Raw genomic sequence first — 26,491 nt, forward strand, 5'->3', positions numbered from 1 at the left:
TCACCATCGCAACATCACTCCATCATCATTATCCTCACTGTCTGCTGACATGCTGCTGTTGCCATCCCAACAAACATCACCGGCTGATTTGTCAAACACGATCAAATCAAAAAGGCAAAGCAGTAGTAAGAACACCAGGGTTGTGAACAATTAGTTACTGATTTGAATTACACACGGATTACACACAGATACTGACACCTCCGTGAAGAACTGCTGCACACATATTTCATGCATGTCAGAAGAAGAACTTTAAGAATGGGGTGATGTGTTATTGCAACAGAAATGTGTGATATATGACCCAACCCCCCCTCAAATCTCCCATTTGTAATTACCACTAAGAGACAGATGTGAGTATTTTTTCCAGCTGGCAGCTTATCCTCAAAATAAATCTGATATGGCGAGACATTAACCTCCCACTGTGGAGCTGGCAGTTGTGAGAAACAGCAGTTACACTGAGCAGCAGCGAAGGTTGGTAATAATTTTGACAGGCCGGTGAAGAAGGTCAGCCCATTTTCTGTGTATAAGGACTACTGAGACTTAAAAAAAGACCAAATCAGCTGACAGAACGAATACGTAACTGCCAAAAGTTGTCTCACCTGAGCAGTGCTGGTGAAGACTCCATCCGACACGGACACATTGAGTTGATAGGAGAGTTTCATGCCTTGTCTCCTCTTGTTAGACAGACGAAGCACCCCCGTATCTGGCTCCATCATAAAAGTCATTTTCTCATTTCCTGAGAGAATACTGTACCTGAAGGCGGAGGAAGAAGAGAGAGCTTGTGTTGCTTACGGTCTACAAAGTTATTTTGCTCAAGAGGTGCTGCAAATTACAAGTGTCTACTTGTCTTGAGGGGGTGCTGAGCCAAAACTGCTTGAGAAAAATCTAAATAAAGCCTCGTGTGAAACTGAACCAGGATTACTGGGATTTTAGCAAACCAAAACACTGCACTGTGCTTTTCAAGAGGTGACAATCTGAAAAATTCTTAAAGAGGATTTGCATCTAGGTTCAAAGGTAAATCAAGTCTACAGAGAAAACACAGAATCGGTAAGTTCTCAAAGCGTCTTTTTCCTTACCTCAGCCTACTGGCATCACAGATGTCAGCATCTGATGCCTGAACACAAGTCACAAAGTGTCCTCTGGGAGCCAGCTCGCTGACAAAGGCCTCGTACAGCATTTGGCTGAAATTAGGTGGGTTGTCATTGGTGTCAGTTACAGTCACAGAGACAGTAACATCGCTGCTAAGGGCAGGGTCTCCGCTGTCCGTCGCCCTGACAATGAAGTTGTGGCGCTGGATGAGCTCATAGTCGAGCAGACGTGCCGTGTATATCAGCCCGCTGTTACTGTCGATGCTGAAGTAGTCGGTGCTGTTGTAGATGTCAGATAGGATCTGGTAACTCACCACGCCGTTCTTTTCTGTGTCCTGGTCTTGGGCAAACACCTACACGGAGAGTTACATTCAATTGTGTCCTGCCTCATGCATTATTCAAGATAAGGGCTGATTTGCTTACCCCACACATACTCTGTGGGTACAACACCACCACTGCAGCCAATTGAAAAAGTAAATAACGTTCCAGATTTTACTGAGAATAGGATAGAAAGACATGTAAAACCTTGTCAAAGCATTTGTTTAACATTCAGCGTGAACATTTGCTGAGATACAACTACATTTACAGAAATAAAGTAATAAAATATAAAAATATTAAAAGTTGTGATATAATGTTAAAGAAGGAGGTGGAACAATCATATGGAAGCCAAACAGAAAATCTGATTAGTCGGTCATAGCGCTCCAAGTGTTTTTACTTCTGTCGGAGTCTGTGCAGCTCTTTTAAACAAATATAAAAGGTTTTGAAATTTGGTCCCCTGTTTTTTATATCTGTGATTTGAGTAATGTAATGCCACAATTGGGTCAAAGTTGGAAGTGAGTTTGTGCAGTTAACTTTTAAAACATATGCATGATTTTCAAATATATGAAGGCCAGCTGTACCTATAATAAATAGATATCGAGAAACTGATATTTTGATATTGAGAAACTACAAAAAACACAGCACATAACCACTAGAGGTCACTGAAATAAGCAAAAATATATTTTGGCATTTTGGTTTCTTAGACTTAAACAAACAATTATTTTGTCTTGTAAAACAATGAGAGGCCGCACTGTTTCACCAGGCTGCGCCAGTCAGATCTCCTACTTGTTCATCAACGACCTGGGGAAAACTCAGTTCACCAAGCTTATGTTAATTTAATTTGCGTTAATTTAACTGATGTGGTTGCCGTACTGATGCCGTACATTTATAGACCAAACATTTCTCCCCAATTTTCACTAAAGTTGAAAAAGCTGACCTTCATACCAAGGAGGACCACCAAGATTTTTAATTTATCAACGTTATCTTTATATTTTGCCCATTATAGCCATCCAGAGCTAATAAACAGAAACTTAGGTCATCTCTTAGCGACTGTTTCATGTACTGATACCAAACCATTTGGCATCCCTTCTTGGATGTCCAGAAATCTGTTATTTGACTGCTGAGGCAGAGATGTGCTTTTGATCAGGTTAAATACAACCCACATGGTAAACAATACTGCAGTACCACAGAGCAAGAGCAAAGCATATTTTAAGGCTCAGTGATTATAAGCCTCTGTTCTTAAATCTGTTTCTTTTACACTTTAATGCTAGTAAAAAGGGACACGGGCCTACAGTATTTTGCTGACTGACTTAAAAAGATGTGAGAAAAATCCAAATTCAATCATATGATGTTCTCATCTTGTAAACAGAAATATGTTCCCGAATGAAAAAAGAGCACTATTGTATTAAAGGTCAAGCACTTCCACTGGGAAATTTCTAGGCAAATATCACACCATCTTCCCATGAATAAATGAGCCATCCGCAATGCTGCTGAAGTGACTCTTAAATGTAAACACTCATTCAGTTAGAGTACACACTGGACTAACTCAGCAAACACAGGCATGCGCACACGCACACACACACACACACCTGTAAGACGGGCGTTCCAATCATGGAGTTCTCAGAGAGCACAGCTGAGTATGAAGTGTTCAGGAACAGCGGTGGGTTATCGTTCACGTCCAGCATGACAATGTCCACATCAACCTCCGACTTAGCTCCGGTCAGTGTATCGGTAGCCTTCACCGTTAAACGGTAATACTGTGTGGTCTCATAGTCTAACGGGTAAATCACACGGATGATTCCTGTGTCGAAGCCAATGTCAAACTGGAGGGATGGGTCTCCATCTGTGATGGTGAAGATGACGCTCTGGCCCTCGGGACTACTGGCATTGATACACAAGACGGAGGTGGAGACATCCAAATCCTCTTTGACGGTGACACCATAAAAAGGCTTGTCAAATACTGGCATAGCTTTATTTGCTACACTAACAGGCAGCTCCACCTCACTGGACAGAGGAGGGAAGCCACCGTCAGTCGCCACGAGGATCAGTTTGTACTCTGCGTTAGATAAATCTGCCTCGAAGGCTCTCTTTAAGGTCAGCTCTCCTGTCACAGGGTGCACCTGCATGGGATTTATAGACATTAATCAGTCCAACTCATGAATTTGCACAATTATAACATTTTACAGCCTCCCATATAAAATAAGGGAAGATGTTTTACTTACGTGAAAGTTTCTGTGCTGCTCCTTAAGGCTGTACGTCACTTGTCCATTCCGACCGTAGTCTTTGTCAGTAGCTGAGACCCTGAAAACACTTGATCCTGGCTGTGCTTCTACCTGCACTACAGCGTAGTAGGGAAGGTTCACAAACTGTGGAGAGTTGTCGTTTACATCCTCCACCTAGAAGATTTGATTTTAAGAAAAACATAATGGGGTCATTTTAAAGCTCAGGAGGGTTAATGTTGTTCAGCAACACAAAATCTGCACCGCAATCTCTTGACCACTGCACCACTGTCCTACCAAATTAGTCTATAACAAAAACACATTCAAGCAACAATGTAAAACGTATTTAAAGCATTCTAAACCAAAAGAATTGAAAACACATGACTGCCCCAATACGCCCAAGTCTGCATTACTGTAAGTGTGAAGGATGGACAGAAAAAGCAACAACTAGAAGCATGCTTGCAGGCAGATGATTTCCATACCTACCTGTACTTGCACGATCACCCTAGCCACCCTCAATATTTCATCTTCCCTGCTGACCTCCACCACCAATTCATAACTGTCCTTCTCCTCTCTGTCAAAAGGCACACCGGTAGTGAACACTGCTCCACAAGTGGGCCAAATGCTGAAGCGCCCAACGGGGTTCAGCAGAGTGTACTTGAGTGGCTCGTTGAGGCGATGACCAACTGTGCTCACCACAGTCGCTAAGGTGATATTGGGTATGTTCTCTGGGATGGAGGCAAAGTAAACTGGGAAGGTGAAGAGAATTCCGCTGTCTATAGCTTCTCGGACAAGCACCGTGACCAGTGTCATGCTGGAAAAACGTCCATCCCAAACCTTAAAGAAAGAAGATAAATGAGTCAGAATTAGCTATGGCAGAGAATGTAATGCTGGAGGTTTTTTTCTTAGCTCAATTTGACTGCCCTTATTTTCTTAATAAAAACAGTAAAATAATTCTGGATGTAATCCTGGGTCAGAAAATCCTGAGTCATGCAGATGATGTATCCCGTAACAAGTCACCACATAATTTTGGGCTCTATGTGCACAACTCTGCACTGACCCAGGAATCTGACCTTCTGGAGGAAATCATTATTATGTTTGCCCAGCTTAGTCCAGATAGCAGAATGATGAAAAGACTTTCAAATGGTATGTCATGTCCACTAAAGACCTACCTTCACATTGAAGCGATAACGGTCTTTATTGAGGCTCTGATTGATGACGGTCACAAGTCCAGTGTATGGCTCAACAGAAAAGAACTCCACATTGCTATCCACCAAAGAGTAAAGCAGCTGTGGTGTGATAGACTTGTCAGGGTTAAGTGTGGGGTCAGAGGTCATATCGGGGTCAAGAGCCTTAACCTTAAGAACCTCTACACCCATGTAGGTAGGCAACAAGAGGATTGTCTCGTAAGTGTCCTGGGAAAACTTAGGGGGCGAGTCATTGATGTTGATCACCTAAGACGTGGTACACAGGGAGTGAAAATAATGTTGAGAAATGACTACGATAACGCAGAACTCAAAGTGAGTCAAGAGTTGTTTATGAGACAATGAAAGCTGATTCATATGTTATTTGCTTACCTTTATAAGTACCTCTGCTGGGCTGTCAGCATCCCGTGGAGGCTGGCCACTATCTCTAACATGAACCCGAAAGACGAACTCAGAGAAGGTTTCATAGTCCAGACTGGCAATCGTTCTAAAAATCATTTAAACAAACCCATTATATATCAACTTATAAGGAAATTAATCAGATCAATAGTGATTCAACTTCTGCACAGCATTATCACCTACCGGATCGATCCAGTCCCAGAGTCCACGCTGAAGAACATCCGAGCAGTCTCACCTATGATCTCGAACACTAACAGGGCATTGTGGTTGCGATCCTTATCAGTTGCCTGGATGACCAAAGGGTTACCGTCCTCTGCCAGGACCACACTGTTGATTGGAGCAGCCTCGCTGACTACGCCGACATACCTGTTAGGAGAAAAAGGTAACGCTGATGTCAGTCAAATATTTCTTAGGTCGGTCGAGAAAATCACTTTTTAACACTCAACAACTGATACAACAACTAATACCTGATTTGTTGGAATACAGGTGGGCTGTCGTTCACATCTACTACTTGTATGATGACGGAGGTGCTGGCTTCCACTCCAGCCATGCTCAGGGCACGCACCACCAGAAAGTAAGATGTTGTTTGCTGGCAAAGCAAAGAAATCCAGTGAAATTGTTTAAAAAACTAATTCAATTTAGATCCGATGTAAAGCCAGCTTTTTTTTGCATAAAGAAGAACGTGACAGTGGCTTTAAAAATAATGCTATAAATCTTTGGAAATAGAAATTAAATCACATAAATATTTCATGTTACCATCCTTTCCCTTTCCAACAATACCTTGTCCTCAGGGTATATTCAAACAAGTGACTGAAATGACAGCTTGTTAGAAGCATCTTGGAGAACCTCTGCATATTTATGCACTCTCAGTTACTTTTTTCTCATCTAATCACAGTGAGTGATTAGATGTAATGCTGATTACGGCTCTGAGGGCCACACCATCTGTTCCAGGACTGCTTGTTTGCTGTTGCTTTTTTTGGCTGAATATAATTCTTTATGACTGACTATATATTTGGGTCAAAGGCACACCTACAAAATGCACTTGGGACAGAACGGAAGCCCCTCGTACCCACTGTTTGACTGCTAAGCATCTATACATCTAATATATAACCAAAAAAGAAAAAACATTAACAAACCTCAAAGTCCAGCGGTTTGCGTGTAGTGATTACACCGGTATGGTGGTTAATAAAGAAGCAGCGCTCCTCGTTGCCTCTGGTGATGTCATAAATGAGTGCTGAGCGGCTGAGGGCGCTAACAGTGATCACGTAAGTTCCAGTTTTGCTGTTCTCCATAATCTACAAAGCCAAAGAGCAGAAATATACAGGTAGATTTTCAGAACTTGAGTGAGTTGTATAGACCATTTCCTGAAAAATACCGTTCTTACCTCCTGTATATCTGTCTAGACATTTAACCTCTATACACACATACCGCCTCCAAGCTGTCTTTATTCCTCCTATCTCTCCCACCCTCTCCAGCCTTCTCCCTTCAGACAGTAATTTATCTCTAACTTTATTTTTTATTTATTTATTTTTTTACCTCAGCCTGATACTCCTTCTGAGAGAATTTCGGTTTGGAGAAGTCTGAGAGGATCAAGGAAATGCGAACTGAAGCGGTGGCCATTAATGGGGGAAATCCACTGTCTGTGACGCGCACACTGAGGGTGTAAAAGCCTAAAGAAGTGAGGTCCAGTTCCTTGGCAATGAAGATAAGGCCTGTGGTATTATCAATGCCAAACACACCACCGGTGTTACCTGAAAGTAGCAGAAAGGTTACAGACACTATTAAAGGAGGATACAAAAAGAAATCACAGGTCACTACACTGTTTAAAACACAAGCACAGATACAAATCAAAAGGAGAATAATCTTCTTGCACATTGGACCGTACCTGCTTCTATAGTATAGGTGAGCTGCCCATTAATCCCATTGTCTTTGTCTAGGGCCGTCACCTGCACTACAGACGTGCCGACAGAAAAAGTCTCGTAGGCCGTAGCATCGTATACGGTGCTGGTGAAGTAGGGAATGTTATCATTGGAATCTTCCACTGCCACCAGGATACGAGCTAGGTCACGGTTAAATGGAAACTCCTGATCCTTGACCTAAAGCAGCAAACGAGAGATGAATATGGATAGAGCTGTACGAGGTGATAAAAGAACAAAATCAGCAAAAATTAAGTGAGGCAGACACAGTTGCCAAAACGGACATAATTTATTGGATAGCACAGTGGCGCATAGAGACTCACAGTAACATCCAAGCTCTCACACACACACACACACACACACACACACACACACACACACACACACACACACACACACACACACACACACACACACACACACACACACACACACGAACAGATTGTCATCCATGCTTCCTTTCCCACCATAATAGTGAGGATGTGCTGTGTCCGGGCTTCATAGTCGAGCCTGTCTGCAGTATAGACAACTCCTGTGCCAGGATTGACCCTAAACAGCCTCATACTGGCTGGGTCTACGCTGCCATAGATGGAGAAGCTCAAACGGGCACGCTCATCAATGTCCGATGCTCTGACCCGCAGCAGCTCCATGTCAACTGGTATGTCCTCAGATACGCTGACATCATAAGCTGGTAGAGAAAAAACTGGAGGGTTGTCGTTGCTGTCCTGTATTCGAATGAACACCTGAATGATGAAGAGATAGGAAAGGGGAAATCTGCATAGTCAGCGTAGTGGCAAACAGTGATAGGAGACTTGGAGTCGAATTAGCTTCGGTAACTGACAATCCTCAATCCAATTGTAGAGTAAATGCAAGGCTCAGACACAACTGAACACTATTTGCATTAAGACAAGGCCCTATTAATGGCAGACTGGTAAGCCAGAGCGAGCGTTCTCCAAGAGGCATGACGTTCTTTTTGTATCTTGACCTTTATTTGTCCAGAGTAATCCCATTAATTCTCTGATATCAAGGATTTCCCTTACAAGATATACCCAGTAGGGGAGCCCCGACAGCAGGAGCACAGGGAATGTCAAAGCAGGGCAACAAAAGCACATTTCATAGTCAGTATGAGATAATTTCAGAAAAACCGAGCGCAAGCAGAGGAAGCGAAGCTGAGCGTAAACAGTTCCCCGTGAAAAGAGGGAACAATAATTTAATTTGATGTGGGTCTGGGGCGTATGAGAGGCAGCGCCAGTGCATAACAAATCAAAACTCTGTGTACCTGTGCTGTGGCAAAGTTGGTCCCATCTGTCACCTGTACCGTCATGTTGTACACAGACTGCACCTCCGCATCAAGGGGCTTGGCCACGACTAGAGTCCCCACCCCCAGTTGGAGGTCAAACTGCATGTCAAAGCTCCCTGGAATAAATGAACACACACACACCCATCCCCCGTACACACACTTAGTGTCAGCCTTTTAGTATTCGCACTGCATATAAGACTCAGGTGCTCTAAGTTATTACTGTGTAATTGTTTTGGCCAGGTGCCTTCGTCTGGAGCTGGAGGGACTGTGAAATAAAATGAACTGAAATGCAATGTGATGTAGCACCAAACCCACTTGGCAGCCTGAGAGCTGTTAACAGCCACGCAAACATCTGTCTTATCACTCCAAAACACAACCCATCTCAGAGATCAAAAACCTGCAGCAGGGTCTTTTCCACGGGCGGCGAGTGTACAGTTTAAAGGCTTAATGTTTGATTAAAGTGAAGGAGGGGAGTGATATGTGTTAGGTATTCGGTACCATCCTTCCTCTCATTCCAGCTTCTCTCCCGAGATATCTGGGAGCCTGAGCACCCCTCAGCATATGAATACTGATTGGGCATTTTTCACACAACCACTGATGCGTGTTGAGTGGGAGCAAAATACAGGATCTCACATTGTTTATTTATTTTTTGTTCTACTTTTCATGGCAGAGCAGTGGGTCAATTCAACACTACGAGGGATCAGTCTCACAGCATTGAGAAAAAAGAAAATTACAGCATGTAATCACTAGTTTCTTTTCCTGTCAGGGTGGAATGATGCCTCAGAGTTCTGTTATTAATCCAGGAAGAGCACGCCCGATAAGAAAGCCGTATAAGAATCAAACTCTTCTGTCTATCTATATCACAAAATCACATTCAGTGCCATAAAAATGATTAAGAACAAATATTTCTCTAGTGTGATTCAAAAGAAATGCAGTACAAAAAAGCAATTATATGCAAAACTCTCAAACTGTACATAGCCCCTAACAAATGTAAGCAAAGTATCCCATATTTTCAGATCTGGCTTTGGTCTCCACCAGAGGAATACAATCTGCCTCTTTAGTTGCTAAACGCTCCAGTGCAGTTTCAGCTCCACAGTTGTTTGCAGTGGCTGACCAATGATGCACAAAGCAGTGAGAGTGATCCGAAATACTAATGCTGCCGGGCTTGACAGTAAAGCACTGGGCTAGAGCTCTGTGAAGTTTTGTAAATCTAAGGAGCATCTGAAAATGTGGGTGCTAAATCTCTGAAGGGTCATTTATACTGTAAGAGCAATTCCTCTCACATTTCTTAGTACTTGTTTTAGTCACTGTAAGGTTTATCCATAACTGCTAAAAAACAGTGAGGTGCATTTGAATTCAGCCTTAAGTGGAAACATTAAAATAGCCTGTTGTTTTATAAAAATACTGTATGGAGGCCTTATGGAAGGGGGAGCAGTATCATTACAGGCTGCTTCTATCAGAAATGCAGCAACTTTCCAAAGTAGCTACAATGTAGCTGAACTAATAGCACAAACCTGTCTTGTGTGGGCAGAGATAATGATACCGCATAGTATTAGTGGAGCTGTGTGAGATTACTATTCCAAACTCAGATCGATCACTTCTGCCTTTGGCTAAACAAGGTCATGGAACTGCGTGCTACATTTCCTTGATTTCCTTAATTTCTTCAAACCTGCAGCATTTGGGGGAAAAGGTGTGGCAAAATTAGCTTTGACCCGACCTGTGTCAAGCGAGCAGTTTCTTCCACATGCATTCTGAGGAATGTAGAACATTTCTCTGGCAGGGCGCCCGCCTTAAAGGTGAGAGAGAGGAAAGAAAAAAGAGAATATAAATATTCATGAAGTCTGGATATCCCTGTGATCAAAGGTTTGGATGATTTATATACAGCACTGCAAAGTTGACCTCTTGACGTTTTTACATATATATGTGTCACTAAGTGATACAAATTGACTTTTCATTAGAATACTTAAGCTAAGGGTGGGTGATAAGAGCTTACTTCTGGAAGTTTGAAATAAAATATCCCCAATGCTTTTATTTTTTAAAACTATCTGAAATATGAATAACCGTTTCTGTACGATTACTCATCTAACATTAACACTAAGAATGAACTGGGAAAAACATTTGCACATTGCATTTTCTCTGTCTATTAAAAAAAGAACAATTAAATATTAAACATATTTTCTTGATTTAACAGCTCTACATTTTTATTTAATGTTAACTATCAAATAAAAGTTAATATTCCTTAGTTGTTCTATTAAAAACCAGGGAGGAGATCTGTTTTTTTTTACCAGAGTCAAGACAATAATGATGAAAACTAGAACAATTTATTACTAACTCACTATCGAGAAACACTTTGTAACTTTTCATTAGTGTAACCAGGACACTTTTATGAGAAAATTCAGAGTATGTACTGTCCTTTGGCTCTCTGTTAGTTCAGTATCTTATATTAATTTTCTTACCAATGATAGTGAACCAGACAGGTGTGCTGGACTGGCTGATAGCCACGACTCCCACTGGCTGGGCAACAGTAGCTGTCTCCGAAATGGAGAAATTGTAGTACCGCTGGGTGAACAGTAGGGGCACTGGTGAGGGGGCAGGTTTACGAATCCACTCTACATGAAGTTTAACAGTAGACCATAATGGCGGATCGCCACCGTCCTCTGCTTTTATCTAAGAGAAGGAACAATATAGATAAATTAGTTTGGTAGCCCTGAGAGATCAAATGGACTGCAACTTATGAAACCACCAGCAAATAGAAAAATGACAATTTCAGTTGCCTCAGGGTGCTGAATGAAAAACAACAGAAATATAAAAAACAAACAAACAAATAACAAATCATGAAACAAAACAAGCTGTGAGAGTGACAGAAACCAAAACATGCGAAGGATTGCACTGAGACACACTCAAACGAAGCAGAGGGTTCATCGGTAATGTAAAGAAGAAAAAGCTGCATATCAATATGTGCATTAAAATCACATGATTCATATAATATTGTAGATACACGTTTGGTATTAGCCGTTTACTCTTTGCAGTAGTTCCACCACATTATTGTTTCCCTCTAGAAACACTTTTATTTCGTTTCATGATGTTTGCTTAATTTTCTTTCCATTTCTGTTGTGTTTTGTCTGATTTTACAGTGTTTTTCTATTTTCTGTTTTTTGAGTTGCAATGCATTTGACCTTTCAGGGCCACCATACCAACACAAGCAAATGGAGGACTTACCACTACTTGCTATTAGTATGCATGTATTCAGGCCAACCAAAAACTTTGAGTACATTAGAATTCTTTCCTCTCCACTTCATAGACCACGAAACCTACAATCATAATCTATACTGATCACCACTGCACTGACTGACTGCCCCTAGAGTGGATTAACTACATCTATAGCCTAGCAATAACATCCCATCCATACAAAAACTTTGATCCCAACAAATGCAGATTAATGAGATGAGCCTCACTACCTGGCTTTCAATAGCTTAGTCTGCCTTTTTCGCACCCAACACAAATACAATACTAGTTTGGCCAGTGTATAAATATGGATGCAAAAAATGCAATTTGTGTTTGTTTGTAATATTAGTCTGACCACAAGTACCCTTTCATGCTAGATCAACTAAGATCTATCATGCCACCTAGTATCCATCGACACCACTCCACCCCACAACCCCTCCACTCTGCTGCTGAATTTATTGGCAATAGAATAATGTGTGTGCTCCAGTACCTGGGCTTTTGCCTGATGAAACATGGCAAAGTTACTGCGTTTGCTTCTGCCAACTTTCCCTGAAAGCAGAGCCTTAGGAGCTAACAAGCGCACACTGGCTGTGATTAGTTTGTAAGAAACGGAATTGAAAACGCAGCACTCAAGACATGGAAAAAAAGCAGCACTGTGCCTTAAAGTCTTATCTCAAGGAAGGCCGTTTCAGCAATTTAGACTGTTGTTACTGAGTGCTGGCTTTTGTCTGCCATATCTCCCCACAGATTTCAAATACAGGCTTTCCTTTTAAAAACGAGGATAGCTTTTATATTTGATATGAGAGACTCACAGTGAGGATGTCATAGCTGCCTGCTGTCACCATCTTCTTTGACGACACCATAGCAGTCCTGGGGTCGATACTGAACTTTTCGTCCTCATTACCGCTAATGATGCTGTAGGTGATGTTGCTATTGGCGCCATAATCACGGTCGTAAGCGAAGACACGGTACACGGGTTCCCCGCGTTTGTTCCTGTCTCGCTCGGGCAAGCTGATGCGGTAGGTGACCTCTGGGAAGGTGGGCGGGTTGTCGTTCTCATCCTGGACGTGAACTATGACCCACACAGTAGATTGGCGTGTGGTCACCGGGCCATCTATTACTGTAATCTGGGAAAAACGTGAACACAAGCACACAAATGCATGGGATTTTACTAGGGAGCACATACATTTTATTGATATCGTAAATCTTGCTCATGCTGTGTGACGGCAGGGCCACGTGGAGCTGAGCTCACGGGAAATCTCTTTGTATTATTGATCCCCTGGAGGCGGTGGCAGAGGGCTGATCACGGATCAATTGGATCAGATAGGGGTGAACACCATTGCTGCCAGCCTGACTCTTCACTAGGCTATTAATTACAGACAGCATAAGCAGTCAGGCTGAGCAGTGGGTGGCATGCATGGGTGATATTCAGAACAATGTTTTAACAAAGACTTCTTTACTTGTTTCTTTCCAAGTTGGCCACAATAGTATATTTTCTTGGCAGTTTTCTCTCTACTGTTTCTTTCACTTTGTAGTGTGCTGCCATACATTTATTAAGTATGGGAGCTAAACAAGGCAGCATGAGTCTGGACAACTCAATTGGCAATTCGGGCATACAATAGAACACATAACAAAAGCGCACAGGTGCAATCGTGTGGGTCAACTGCAGGTTATTTCATTCCATTTTGTAGAAAGGCAAAGTGCTCGTGAATTCAATGGCATTTAATAAGTTGTAAGCGAAGTGTGGGGGAATAGAAGTTTGTTCATGTCCACAAAGTCAAGAATCTGTGATTATCAGGTTCATCTGTATGCAGAGCTGCAGGAGCAACAGAAATGGTAATCACCCAGCTATCTGTATGCCTAGTGTCTGCACTTATCAAATGCTGGGCAGACCAACTCCTCTCCTCCCTGTTCCCGTCCTGAGTGGAGAAGATAACCAATGATGAATGATTACATTTAGAAAATCCCAAACCTGGGGCCCAAAACTACAGCCATTCATCACAGTTTATGGAGCCTTGAGGGTCTGCCAGGGTTGTCCTCCACCCTGTCTTTGTTAATAGTAGGTTATGGCAAGTGGCAGGCCTGGATAAATAATATCAATATGAACCTATGAATACGGTTCAGGCTTTACTGTACCTCTAAAAAGTGTTCAGCTTGTTGTTCTCTGTCCAGTTTCCTCGCTGTTGTTGTGATCAGACCTAAAAATCATTTTAAAAAAAGAAAAAGAAAAGCAAAGTTGTATATAACAAATAAAAACTGCTTTTATTGCTTGCACTATACATTTACTGTACATGACAATATGCACTGGCTTTATAGAAAAAAAAAATATATCTGTCATTAGAGTCACTTTATTTATGCATGCGTAAGCCCGCATGCATGTAAGCATCACCAAAAAAACTACATACTACAACCCCAACTGAGCCATTCACATTCAGCACAAATGGTACTGGATAACTGAGGGTCATTTAGTTGGCTTTCAAGCCACCAGCACATAATAGCTTTGATCGATCAGCTTCATTCAGATGTTGGTTGGATGGTGTGACAAACTGTATCAGGCTTCACTGGAAATCAGACACAATGACAACTTCATACTCTCTTGATGCTATTTTTTTTCCCCTATTATTTGATTTAACTATTAACGTTCTTTCATTATACAACTAAAAAGCCCCCCCCCCCCCCCCCCCCCCCCCACACACACACACACACACACACACACATATGCACATACAGCCATGTTTTCACTTAGTTCATAGTAGCTGAGGATTTTTCATAGTATGCTATATTGATTAGCTTTCAATTCCTGGAAACCTTTCCCACTGCTTATTCAAAACGCTGCCTGCCTAAATGATTTACAATGAGGCCACATGCTTTTTGTCCCTAATAGGAAGGTAAGCCCCAGCAAAGTAACTGAATTTTCTTAATAACTGCCAGATTCAGTCAGTAAAAACAAAAAGCTCCTCAGACATTACTCGTACAAACAAGGAAACTAAGGAAGAAACATAAGCATTGATCTATAAGCAGATTCGGGACATTAAGATACCGTAAGTCAACATTTGTCTTAGCCTGGAGCTATTTTACCCCAAGATGCACAAACAAATGCAAAAGGGAAAAAGTCACTGATGATTCTTGTTTCAGTAAAAAAAAAAAAAATTCTCTTTGTTGTACTGCAGTATCCTTTTTTTCACTCACAGCAGGTGCTTATAATTAAAGAGTAACAGCATGTCTGTGCAACTAATGACATCCATATACACACAGCGCACACACACAATAACTAAAAAGTATATATTACAGAAATCCCTCTGCGTGCACTTTTATGTGAAGTTATTAGAGCAAGTGTGCTTGACTGGTGACTGGTGGTGCTTGAGTGTTTTTGTTTCGGTGTAATGAAGCGTTGCAGAGGGGTAGGATTAGTCTGGGTGCCTAAAATGCTGTGCAGTAAACGCTCAATGGGTAGACTAAAATCCTGGTGTGCGCACACATACACACCACACACTCTCACACACACACACATTCACAAGCTTGCACATATCACAGTGTCACCTTGAGCTTGTTATGCAGGCTAACTTCAATTAAGCAAATTAGGAGTAAATCTAAAGCAGCGGTCATGAGCTCTGGGAGACAGACTGGAAGGAGGAGGAGGGGCTTGTTCAGCAGAACACGGCGCGAATAACAACTCTGATAAAAATCAATGATCTACAGCTTGCAGCACATCTGCAGTCATACTACACTCAGTTTTAATTGGACAAAGAAGCAATAATTTGAAAATTCACCACCCATACTTTCACATGCACACACAAAAAGTGATGGTCCAGTGGTCTGTCTTAAATCATTATACAAACTTCAGTTCACCGCTTTCTTCTTACCCGCATAACACCTCATTTATTTTCTAATTCGAGCTACACTAAAAAAACTAATTTTTAATTTCAAGTTTGAAGTATTCATACTGGAACATCTTCCTTTTTTTTAATCCCTTTAAGATGTAGAAATCAAAATCAAACGATTCATTAGAAAGATTGTAATTTTCCCAAAGACAGTTTGATCCAATGACAAATTATGACTTTTTGTTTTTACATATTACACAAAACTGACAGGTTTTGCTTTATGTTATAAAATAAAAATCAACAAGGTTAACGTGATGGATACAACAGCAATACATTATTTAAGTGGCATTGGTTCCCTCTATTGTTTGATATTGGAACATAATGTGGAAAACGTGCTTTTTACACGTCCCTTTTTATTTAAAATTTTCTATCATTTGTTTAAATTTTGTTGCCAACTTTCTTGTCACGTGTCTGCTAATCAGGAAGAATTCAATGGGGAGAATTCATAAGTAGCATATTTACAGTGGGGGAAATAATTATTTGGTCCTCTGATAATTTTTTAAGTTGGTTCACTCACAAAGAAATGAACAACTTTTATGGTTCGTTTCATTTTAATAGAGAAAGACAAAAAACTAAAAATACTGAAGAAAAACTTTCAAATTCTAAAGTGATTTGAATGTCATTAAGTGAAATATGTATTTGTGAACTGGATACGGTGGACTGGCATGTCTATTACACATTTGTCGGTGATACTGCGTTGCTCAAGAGGGATTTTGGCTCATTCCTCTTTACAGACACTTTCTACAGACAATCCTATAGCTGACACTTGGCAACTCCAAGATTTCAGTTCCCTCCACAGATTTTTCTATAGAATTGAGGTCTGGAGAGTTGCTAGGCGAGACCTTAATGTACTTCCCCTTTAGCTACTCCTTTGTTACTTTGGTGGCCTGTTTTGAGTCAGTGTCATGTTGGAAGACCCATCCACAACCCATGTTCATCAGTGTTCTGGCTCAGGGAAGGTTCTCATCCGTGATTTTATGCTACGTGGTCCTGTCAATTGGCCCCTCAATGCAGAGAAGTTGTTCCATACCAGAAAAACAGTCCCAATGCATAATGTTTCCACCTCCATAAATGACTGAGGGGGTCTGTGTTTTTTGGGTCAGACTCAGCATTTCACATGATGTCAAAAAGGTTGATTCTGGTTTCTTCTGACCACAGCACTTTCTACCAAGCCTTCTCTGAATCATTTAAATGTCCACTGACAAACTGAGTTGGGCCTGTATCTGCCTTCATGAGCAGTGGAACCTTGTGGGCAATCCAAAATTACATACTGTGTTATGAGGGGTGTATTTCCCACTTAAAGAACATTAATAAGATTTAGGCTGATCCACAAACTTCCTCATGGTCGTCCTCACACCATAGGGCAAGACATACATATGGTCATTTTCAGGCTATATATATACATATATATACACATACACACACACACACACACACACACACACACACACACACACACACACACACATATATATATATATATATATATATATATATATATATATATATATGTGTGTGTGTGTGTGTGTGTATATATATGTGTGTGTGTGTATATATATGTGTGTGTGTGTATATATATATGTATGTGTGTGTGTATATATATATGTATGTGTGTGTGTGTGTGTGTGTGTGTGTGTGTGTACCCAAGTGTCTGGCATAACAAAACCAATTCAATCGAACAGAAGGTTGTTTAAAAAAAAGGTCACACAGCCACCATGGCACTCTGCAAACATGCGTGTTTTTACAAGAAGCACTCCATCTAACACCCTGTGTCAACACTTATCTATTCTGTTTTCCTCCCCAAAGGAGGTAGGCTTCACTCACTCAGCCAGAGACAAACTGACAGCACTGTAAGCTGTCACAGCACATTTACACACTTTGCACTCATTCAAAGTTTGGCTTCAATACATTTTGGGAATTGTTGTGCTACCTCAAACCCATCAAAATGACACTTCCAGAGTAAACCTGAAAAATATATTACTTTGAAGCACCCCAAACCTAGTTTTGAAAAACAATCTAAAACTTCAAGAAGTTTTTCAGCAGTTCAGGTTCATAGTTTTTGCTGCCACTTGCATCCTGAAAGCAAATCAATCAGCTAGATTTTGTTTATCCAATGAAATCACTCTGGTACATGGAAAGTTTCTGACTGTGCAAACAGTGAGGATTGATTTAAACTGAATGCATCTCCCCATTCATGCATGTCTTATTACCAAACTAACACGGTGGCACTGTCACTCACAAAACAATAGAAATTATGGTAATGATGCATTCAAATTCAAACCTTGTGACTGTTTTCCTAAAGCTGCAGAGTCAAGTTTATCCACAAAAGAAAACATATTTTTTGTGTTATTTAATGGGATTTGGCAAGCTGGTGGAACCCAGTGTGTCTTTTGTAGTTCATTTATCACACTGGAAACAATACTGTCATCAATGAGTTTCTATGTATAAAATTAATGAGTAACAGATAACAGAATACTGTGGGTCTTTAGACAGAGACAGAAAACTGGGCTCAGATGGCTAGAAACTCTCCCCTGTGACATGCACACTGGCACAAAAGAAATACAGCTTACACACACACACACAGAAACGCACAATCATACACACAAAGGCAAATTATTTTTATACAGCTGTATGTTGCGGTTGTGGCGTCATCTCTATTGACTCACTGCAACAGACCCAACAAAGCTGTAACCAATTAATCCATTGATTAAATGACCACACAGAGTCTCTTTTCTCTCTGACACATACACACATTATTTGTAGATACAGCTCTTGCATGTGTATTGTAATCTGCTAAAAAGTAAATTAACTGAGTATAATTTTGAACCTGCACTGACAGCATTAACATCAGTGGTACTTTAAAACATTCACAATGACTCACTCTGACTCACTGTTACAGGTACACAACATTTTGCAGTCAAACAGTTAAGCTTCCCGAGTGAGGGAACTGACGCAGAAGTATCTCAGTTGAATTCTTGAAATATTAAGGGACGGTGCCTCAGTGCTTCCTTTATTACCTCCTTTAGTGTAGTATACACGTGGCTATCCTTTATGAAAGGAAAGAAGATAATTACATCACATACCCGTCCGACTGTTCGTGAAAAAGATCAATGAAACTGACAAAGTGATGCAGATCATTTAAATGTTATTTATAGATGCATTTTCCATTTCCATTAACTGTTTTGAATTTTCATCAGCAGCTGAACTATGAACATTGCACTGTGTAGCATGTAATGCTGCTTCTTATGCTTTTTGCATGAAAAACACAGATTTCTATGAGCTTTTGTGACCTATAATAATTGATCAAGGTGTGTCTAAGGTTTTCTGTTGTTTCGGGGTGGGGTTATATATATATATATATATATATATATATATATATAAAATATTGCACTGCTTGTTTTCTTTTGTATGCAAATGAGGTTAGCAAAGAGGTTAAGTAAGATGCATATTTTGTAATCGATCTTCTGAACATTGTATTCAATATGGCATGTCTTATGTGTCTAGTGTACATGACATTTTCCACCAACATCAAAGGAAAATTGATTATGAAAAGGAGGGAAATTCTTTTGACTATTCGACCATACCTATGTTTGAGAATGCCTGTGTTGGATACAGTTTACATAGTAATGAGTTTTTGAGGATCAGCGTCTCGCTAATAGGATCAATATTAGTCCCCTCACCCTGTTTCAGCCCCCTCCATTTCCCTACATAATGTCAATATTATAGCCATAATGCATAGAGGAATATTCAGAGGATTAGAGGACGCCACATGGAAATTCCCCTAACATTTACAAACAAGGTGAACATGCAGCAGCATATTATTAGTGAAATCTTTCTATTATAATCTTGATCACTGAGATCCTGCTGCATTACCTATAGGCTCCTGGTTTCAGAACACTTTACTGACATTTCTTTGAATCTGAAAAGTTGTCCTTGTAACAGCTGAAATTTTCCTTTTGTTGTTTATTAGAACACTCACTACTTAATCTAGGGCAGAGATGGCAAAGACTTCACATTTTTTCCTACTAGATTTGAATAAAACATTTTACCTCTTCAATAATTCTTTAATATAAGCGTCAAGCAATGCTTGTACTGAGAATGCATGGGGACAAACTTGACAGCCAAAACTGAAATACATCAAACTTACCATTTATGTATTTATTTTTCTTTGATTATATTTGTATTCTTCAGAGACATTTGAGTGATTCTTCTAATTTTCAAATGTGTCCATTATATTAGTATAAATTGATCATTCATTTAAAAATAGATTGTCTGAATATTTACTATAGAGCATTTTTATACAGAAGCTCTGTGAAAAGTAAAGGGAGAGTTTGACAAGGATCTGCGAGCTGATATTCAGTTGTCAGGCTTCTTTTAAGAAATTCTTAAAAATGCATATGAAATTCAAATGTGTAAATGTTTAAATACGATTTTTTGCATATACAGACACACGTGTGTAAAAAGAAGTGCATAAAAAAGTTAAAAGGTTGCAATACAAATCTGAAAAAATGCAGAAAACTAAAGTTCCCGCATATTGCAACTTAGTCTATTTACAGATCTTCTACCAGATATGTGAAGAAATATATACAGCCTTCTGTGGCCTCAGGGGAGCTGTGATAAATTTGATAAATCGCCTGATAAATTTAAGGCAGTGACAGTTGGGACTCCAGACTAAGCCTGAAAATGACCAAATCTTTGATTACTAGACCACTGTGGCCCACTTCTCATTTTACTTGAGTCTCCAGGGGTTTGCCAGTTGCTGGTTCCAAAAGTCATGCATCCATTTTTCATAAAAACCTCAAGTCAAGGTTTGCTACAAATAACAGGTTTTGTCTTTATTCGTATTACTACTTTAAGCACAAAGAAATGTTTAATCACCAGAATGGTCACTTTTAGTCACAACTGCAGCGCTGTCTTGTTTAAACTCTAAAATATCTTGTCCTTTTCTTTGAAAGGACAAAATTAAACATTGACCTAACAAATATTTCATGTGCATTTTAGGAGCTATATGAAAATGTTAATTACATTCTTTGTTGATCAAATCATGCATTAAATGAACTTTGCATTGTGTATACCATTGTGCACACTCACAAAGTCTGATTAGTTTATAGAGTTTGGCTAATAGCATTGATAGCTGCAGTAGCCTTGCTTTTTTTTTCAATGCTAGCACCCAAATCCAGATGCAGAATATGGTACACCTAGCTTTTGTAATGTAATTATACTCCAGTTTATCCTGACAAAGCCTAACATACGGCAACTTTTTTTTCTTGTTGTATTAAAGTATTGCAGAACAGCACATTTAAAACAACTGTCATCTGTTTACAACTTTCTTGCACAAAGTAAGATAGAGAGATGGAGGCTCAACCATCAGCCCTGCTGACTGCCATTGTAGAATTAAAATTGTACACTTAATTAACTAGTATTTCTGGCACTGACTGGCAAGGATAGCAACATTTAAACCTTGAGTCAACCAGTTGCACACATCCCTAGTCAAAATTTTTTTGTTCTATGCTTATTTTTCCTGCTAGCCAAAACTAATAACCTATCTCACATCATAAAGAACTGTAGATTAATCTTGCTAACTAAGCTTGCTATTCATGGGTATCATTAGCTGATTCTCAACCTTTCCTTCACAAACCCCCCCCCCCCCCCACAAAAAACGATGGCCACAATACTTCTTGGGTCCAAGACAGTAGCCAACAATCTAATGTTTGACAGCATGGTGGGGGTACGTCTGTCTTCTAGAAACAGCGTATGACTCAAGGCTATATAAGCGCCATTACCAAAACAAGATTGTTTTTTCTTGTTTCTATTTTGATTCTCTCTCAAAGCATCCATCACAACTCTGACATTATTTATAAGAGTTCAATGCCAAATTAGTGGCGCACCTTAAAAATGCACTCATCCCAATCCAATTAAACTGCATAAAAATGAAATATCTACTGACTGATACATAAATCAGCATGTTTTAACACGCAATTAGAATTTATCCCCGCACACAAACAGATATATTATAATATAACAGTATATTGGCATAGAAGTAAAATTATTCAATTAATCGCAGACAATATGCTTTCACAAAATATTTTATACACATTCACTGACTTTAATTTCTCATGCATTTCTAAGCAAATTTAATAAACAACAACAGGCTATCTGGGCATAATTTCATAAGCCCAGTATGTTTAAAACCCTCCACTGATCCAATATCTAATAGAGAGCTTATGGTGAACCTCTGTCAGGGTTGGTATTATCTCAATAAATCCTATTTCCAAATTGAAATCCAAATACTCCTCAAACATTTAGCCAGCATCAGTTTTTTTTTTAACTCTACACCTTTTCAGCTTAACATTTAAATACATATCATCAAAAACAATCAAATATAACTGCTGTGAATAGAACATGTGAATAGCTCAGAGGAGTATCAGGTAGAAGCTGCATGCTGTTACGCGAGATACAGTTCATTTCTTTGTTCTCTGTCATACAGCTCGTATCTGTGTAATATCTGTTGTTCTGTTTAATCCCAGCTTGTTAATGAAATGCCTGAAGTGCATTTATGAGGGGCCATTCTTTCTTTCATCATTCCTTTCCACTCCACTAGTACCACATCACACACTACCTCACCTGTTTTTGGATTAATAGAGAAGAAATTCTGCGGGTTGCCGGCAGTAATACGATAACTCAGACGACTGGGTATAGCAGTGAGATCGGGGTCTTGCGCCTGAATACGAATGACTGACACATCCTTTGGAGAGTTTTCCATGATAGTCGGGTGGTAGATAGGATCTGAGGTGAGGGGAGCATTATCATTGACATCTTCTACCTGAGCAGAGACAAAGAAGAAAAGAAGACATGAAACAACAAAGCAAAAAGAGGAGAAAAAGAGGAGAAAAAGGCAATAAATATTCATCATTTGAGTTGGATCTTTGAATGGCAACAAATACATGGATAGTAGCCCTCTGAATTTGCACGCACTGTAATATTGTTCTGTTGTGATTTTAGTATCTTTGTTAATCAGTCTGGGTCTGGGTTGATATGTTATCAATCACAAAATGGAAATATATTTGCCAGAAAATGTCAAAGATGTCACACTCCAAATTAATTTCCCTTCTAACAGCATAGATCTAGAATATTTATGGCAAGCAGTGGGTTGATTGAGCATTTGCTGGAAGGCACAGAGAGCCAAGACAGTTCAGCCGGTGAACAGAAGCACCTGTGCCTGATTAATCTCCCCATTTTTCCATGTGATGAATAGGCCGGGAGTAAAGCACCCACTCACATAACCACACGTGGATATCCTGAAGCCAGAAAAGGCTGCTTGTCTTTTTTTCCCTTTTATACACAGCTGAACTCTTCCCCAAAGGGGGAGCAGTGATGTAGCAACTATGTGTGTATTTGAGTGTTTAGACGGTGGAAAAACTTAAGGGCAAATAAATTAGAAAAAACTTGAAGCAGAGAATTCCCATACAGTGTATCTCTTGCTTACAGACTGAGTGCTGAGTACAGAAATCAAGAGAGTAACACACTCGTTTGGCATCATACTGTTTGGATGTAATGCTTTACAAGAATTTTATAGTATAAACATCAAAATTACCCTGGAGGGTAACGTTGACTGGCTGTAAACTTTTATCAGTGACTGCCATTGAAAAATAAGCTACTTTTACAGTTAAAAAAGCTGAAAAGTTTATAACCTAACATAATTTTAATGTAGTTAACGAGAAGTTACGCATAAAAAGTGCATAACTGTACCCTGCATAACTAAATATGATTTTTCCATGTACAATAAATACACAGATAAACTTGAAATGACCTAAAACTGGTATACTTTCAATTAAAATGCGATTGGATATGCTGGAAGTGAAATTAAGGGAGTAACACACTGGCAAACCATATTTTGAATATAAAACAATCTTACCCTGTAGACTTCTTGTCTACAGAAGCTCAGTAATGGCTAAGACTGCTGTACCAGTCATCTAATGGCACTTGGCATACAAAGATCACTTGAACTTTGTTTTTTTGTTTTGTATCTACACTCACTGGCCCTTTGTACATCTATTCAGCTGCTCATTAATGAAAATATCCAATCAGCCATGGCATAAACATGGCAGCAATTCAATGCATTAAGGCATGTAGACAAGGTCAAAATGATATGCTGACAGGAAGGCAACAGTAACTCAAATAACCACTCCATACAGCAAAGAAGGATACAAGAACATCTCTGAATGCACAACAGGTTGAACGCCGAAGCAGATTCTTTTCTAAATGTACTTGTATATTGTTCACATGTTGAAATAAATTACCAATCAATCAATCAATCAATCAATCAATCAATCAATCAGATGGACTACAGCAGCAGAAGACCACACTGGGGCCCTTCCAGCCATGTAAGAAACAGAAACCGAGGCTACAGTCCGTATGGCCTCACCAGGGTCAGAATTTGGCTTAAAAAACATGAAAGCATACGCCCCTGCTTTGTGTCAACAGCTTAGACTGCTGGTGTCACGGTTTGGAGATATTTCCTTTGTATATCTTGGGCCACAAACAGAGCATAGTTTAATCACCACATAGTTTAACCACCACTGCCTTTCTGAGTATTGATGATGACTGATGATGATCCCTTTATGATCACAGTGATCACATCTTCTGCCATGTCACAAAGCTCAAATCATCTCATACTGGTTTCTTGGACATGACATGAGTTTACTGTACTCAAATGCCCTGCACAGTCACCAGCTCTCAGTCCAATAGAGCATTGTTGATTCTGTCTCCAAGAAATAAGGCAGTTCTGACGACAAAAAGACATCCAAACTGCTACCAGCAGCATGTACCAGGTGTATTTAGTAATAGCGCACTTTGGGGACATCCATTTAAGGCTTAAAATTACAAGGGAAAATTATCTGCTTGTTATGTTCAATGCTATAAAAGTCTGTGGGTAAATGTATTTAACATAATGATTCAATAGGCAGTGGATTCTATACCTGGATGAAGACTTCAACAGAAGCTGACAGAGGTGGAACCCCCCTGTCCATGGCACAGACAGTCAGCCAGTAGGAGTCTTTGGTCTCACAGTCCAGGATACCAGAAGTGTAAATCACCCCTGTTGAAGCAGAGAGAAAGATTAATGCAGTTTTTACCTGGCTTTGAATACTTATCTATTAAGGGTGTGTGTGTGTGTGTGTGTGTGTGTGTGTGTGTGTGTGTGTGTGTGTGTGTGTGTGTGTGTGTGTGTGCGAGAGAGAGAGAGAGAGAGAGAGAGAGAGTGCCAGAAAAAGAGAGAGAGAGAAACTGGCTGTTATCTGTAAAATACATTACAATCCTTAAAAGATCTCTTAGGAATGTCTTTGAATACTAAGTTTCCAGAGGCAAGCACACAAATTTAGACTAAAACTTTGTGTCCTGGCTTCAGTGACATTCACAGGCATTAGTGGTGCCACTGTAGTCACCTTCAATGTTTCAGCTTCTCTACGGCTAATCACAACTGACCAAACTGCTCCCACTGCTATTTGCTTAGTGCTAAATGCACCCTGAGCTGCCCTACACCAATAAAGACACACACATATATATGCACACACAAAGACACCCAGACATTCACATATATTGACTGGCGTGTGCTTAGTGGCCTTAAGGAAAATGAGTAGCTGACAGTTTTGGTGACCTCTTCGGGGACAAAGAGAATATTTACAATGGTTGACACATGGACACAACTTAAAAAAAAAAGAAAATCCGTCATCCAGGACTTTTCACAAAACCATTTTAAAAAAGGACACATGCACACACGGTCTACGGTTTTAGGGTTCATTTGTTTCTTTTCTATCCGCTCCCAAGAGTATGACATTGTAGAAACACAACGGCATGTGTTACATTAGTGTGACATTGTATACATTGCAGAAATCCAAAAAAAAGAACACTAACACTCGCAGTATCATTTCTATCAGTAAAAAATAAAGACAAGTCAGACAGAAACACGCAGGCTGAAAAAACGTTTCAGCTCAGGAACACAAACTCTCACCAGATCTGCAAGCTCCTGTTAAATAAAGGCTCCTTTGAGACATAGAGAGCCTGCACAGCATGAGCATGCACAGCATTTGTGCTTAGGTTTACATACATTTAAACCCAACAAGCTGTCACACAAGCTGAACTTGGGAAGGTGAGCAAGCTCAAATTTAATTTGTTTTTTTTATGTTTTTATTTCATGGTTATGATCTTCTTCATTATATAAGAATGGCTGCACAGGAGTATTGGCAGTTGGATGATCTAGCCTATTGTGATGCTAAATTCCTAATCATTAAAAAATTCTATAGCCACAACCATTTACAGTACATTGCAAAAATCCAGATTTTTTTCCTATTTCTAAAGGACATAACATTCAGATACTGTTGATGCCTTGTAGATGTTTCTTTTGTCCTCCACTTGTCCATTTTTTAAGGAAACACTGAACACCATACTGAAATATGCCAAGTTTTCAGTTAAAAGCTATTTAGTAATTACATTGTTGGTGCAGAAAACACTATTTCATGGCTGTGAAAATGTGTAATCGATGGCATTTTTATGTAGATTAAACTAAAGAAATTGGAACAAATGATGTATTTTTGCATCATTATTTAAAAAGTTCCTAAAGATACAATTTAAACTTGGTTCTTTAGTAAGTTGTCTAATGTTTAAACCCAACACTAGTTCATCGCTTGAGCTGGGTGCCTTTTTAAGGCTTATTAAGTCGTAGCCCAGTGTTAAGTAGTTTAACAGACAAGAATAAACATTGCTCTGAAAATGGTCACAGGGACTGGGCTGAAAGTGAGTGAAAAAGCAGCCAACGTCCAAAGAAAAAATTTGAAAGACCTTCGGAAAGTCTGCATAACTGTTGATTAAGACAACTTTAAAAACTATAGGTCTGGCTCCTTGGAAGCAAAATATAAAGGCATGAGGGGTGGCCAAAGACTTTGCAC

The 26,491-nt window shown here is 39.8% G+C and overlaps 1 protein-coding gene across 2 annotated transcripts in view; it reads right to left on the reverse strand.

The window, feature by feature from the left end:
• Positions 1 to 26,491, reverse strand: part of fat3b (FAT atypical cadherin 3b) — a 67,475-nt gene that overhangs the window by 31,559 nt on the left and 9,425 nt on the right. For both annotated transcript variants that reach the window (XM_026181642.1, XM_026181641.1), the window contains exons 5-24: positions 24,527 to 24,645; positions 22,173 to 22,371; positions 13,804 to 13,865; positions 12,480 to 12,794; positions 10,899 to 11,109; positions 10,160 to 10,231; positions 8,422 to 8,558; positions 7,610 to 7,885; positions 7,112 to 7,322; positions 6,763 to 6,977; positions 6,363 to 6,521; positions 5,694 to 5,815; positions 5,410 to 5,592; positions 5,200 to 5,314; positions 4,795 to 5,076; positions 4,109 to 4,459; positions 3,626 to 3,799; positions 2,993 to 3,523; positions 1,074 to 1,438; positions 597 to 750 (exon numbers count right to left, since the gene is read on the reverse strand). In XM_026181642.1, coding sequence (XP_026037427.1) covers positions 597 to 750; positions 1,074 to 1,438; positions 2,993 to 3,523; positions 3,626 to 3,799; positions 4,109 to 4,459; positions 4,795 to 5,076; positions 5,200 to 5,314; positions 5,410 to 5,592; positions 5,694 to 5,815; positions 6,363 to 6,521; positions 6,763 to 6,977; positions 7,112 to 7,322; positions 7,610 to 7,885; positions 8,422 to 8,558; positions 10,160 to 10,231; positions 10,899 to 11,109; positions 12,480 to 12,794; positions 13,804 to 13,865; positions 22,173 to 22,371; positions 24,527 to 24,645 — 4,253 coding nt within the window. The remainder of the gene's footprint in view (positions 1 to 596; positions 751 to 1,073; positions 1,439 to 2,992; positions 3,524 to 3,625; positions 3,800 to 4,108; positions 4,460 to 4,794; positions 5,077 to 5,199; positions 5,315 to 5,409; positions 5,593 to 5,693; positions 5,816 to 6,362; positions 6,522 to 6,762; positions 6,978 to 7,111; positions 7,323 to 7,609; positions 7,886 to 8,421; positions 8,559 to 10,159; positions 10,232 to 10,898; positions 11,110 to 12,479; positions 12,795 to 13,803; positions 13,866 to 22,172; positions 22,372 to 24,526; positions 24,646 to 26,491) is intronic.

The sequence above is a fragment of the Astatotilapia calliptera genome, chromosome 10, assembly GCF_900246225.1.
Source record: "Astatotilapia calliptera chromosome 10, fAstCal1.2, whole genome shotgun sequence".
NCBI classification, from domain to species: domain Eukaryota; kingdom Metazoa; phylum Chordata; class Actinopteri; order Cichliformes; family Cichlidae; genus Astatotilapia; species Astatotilapia calliptera.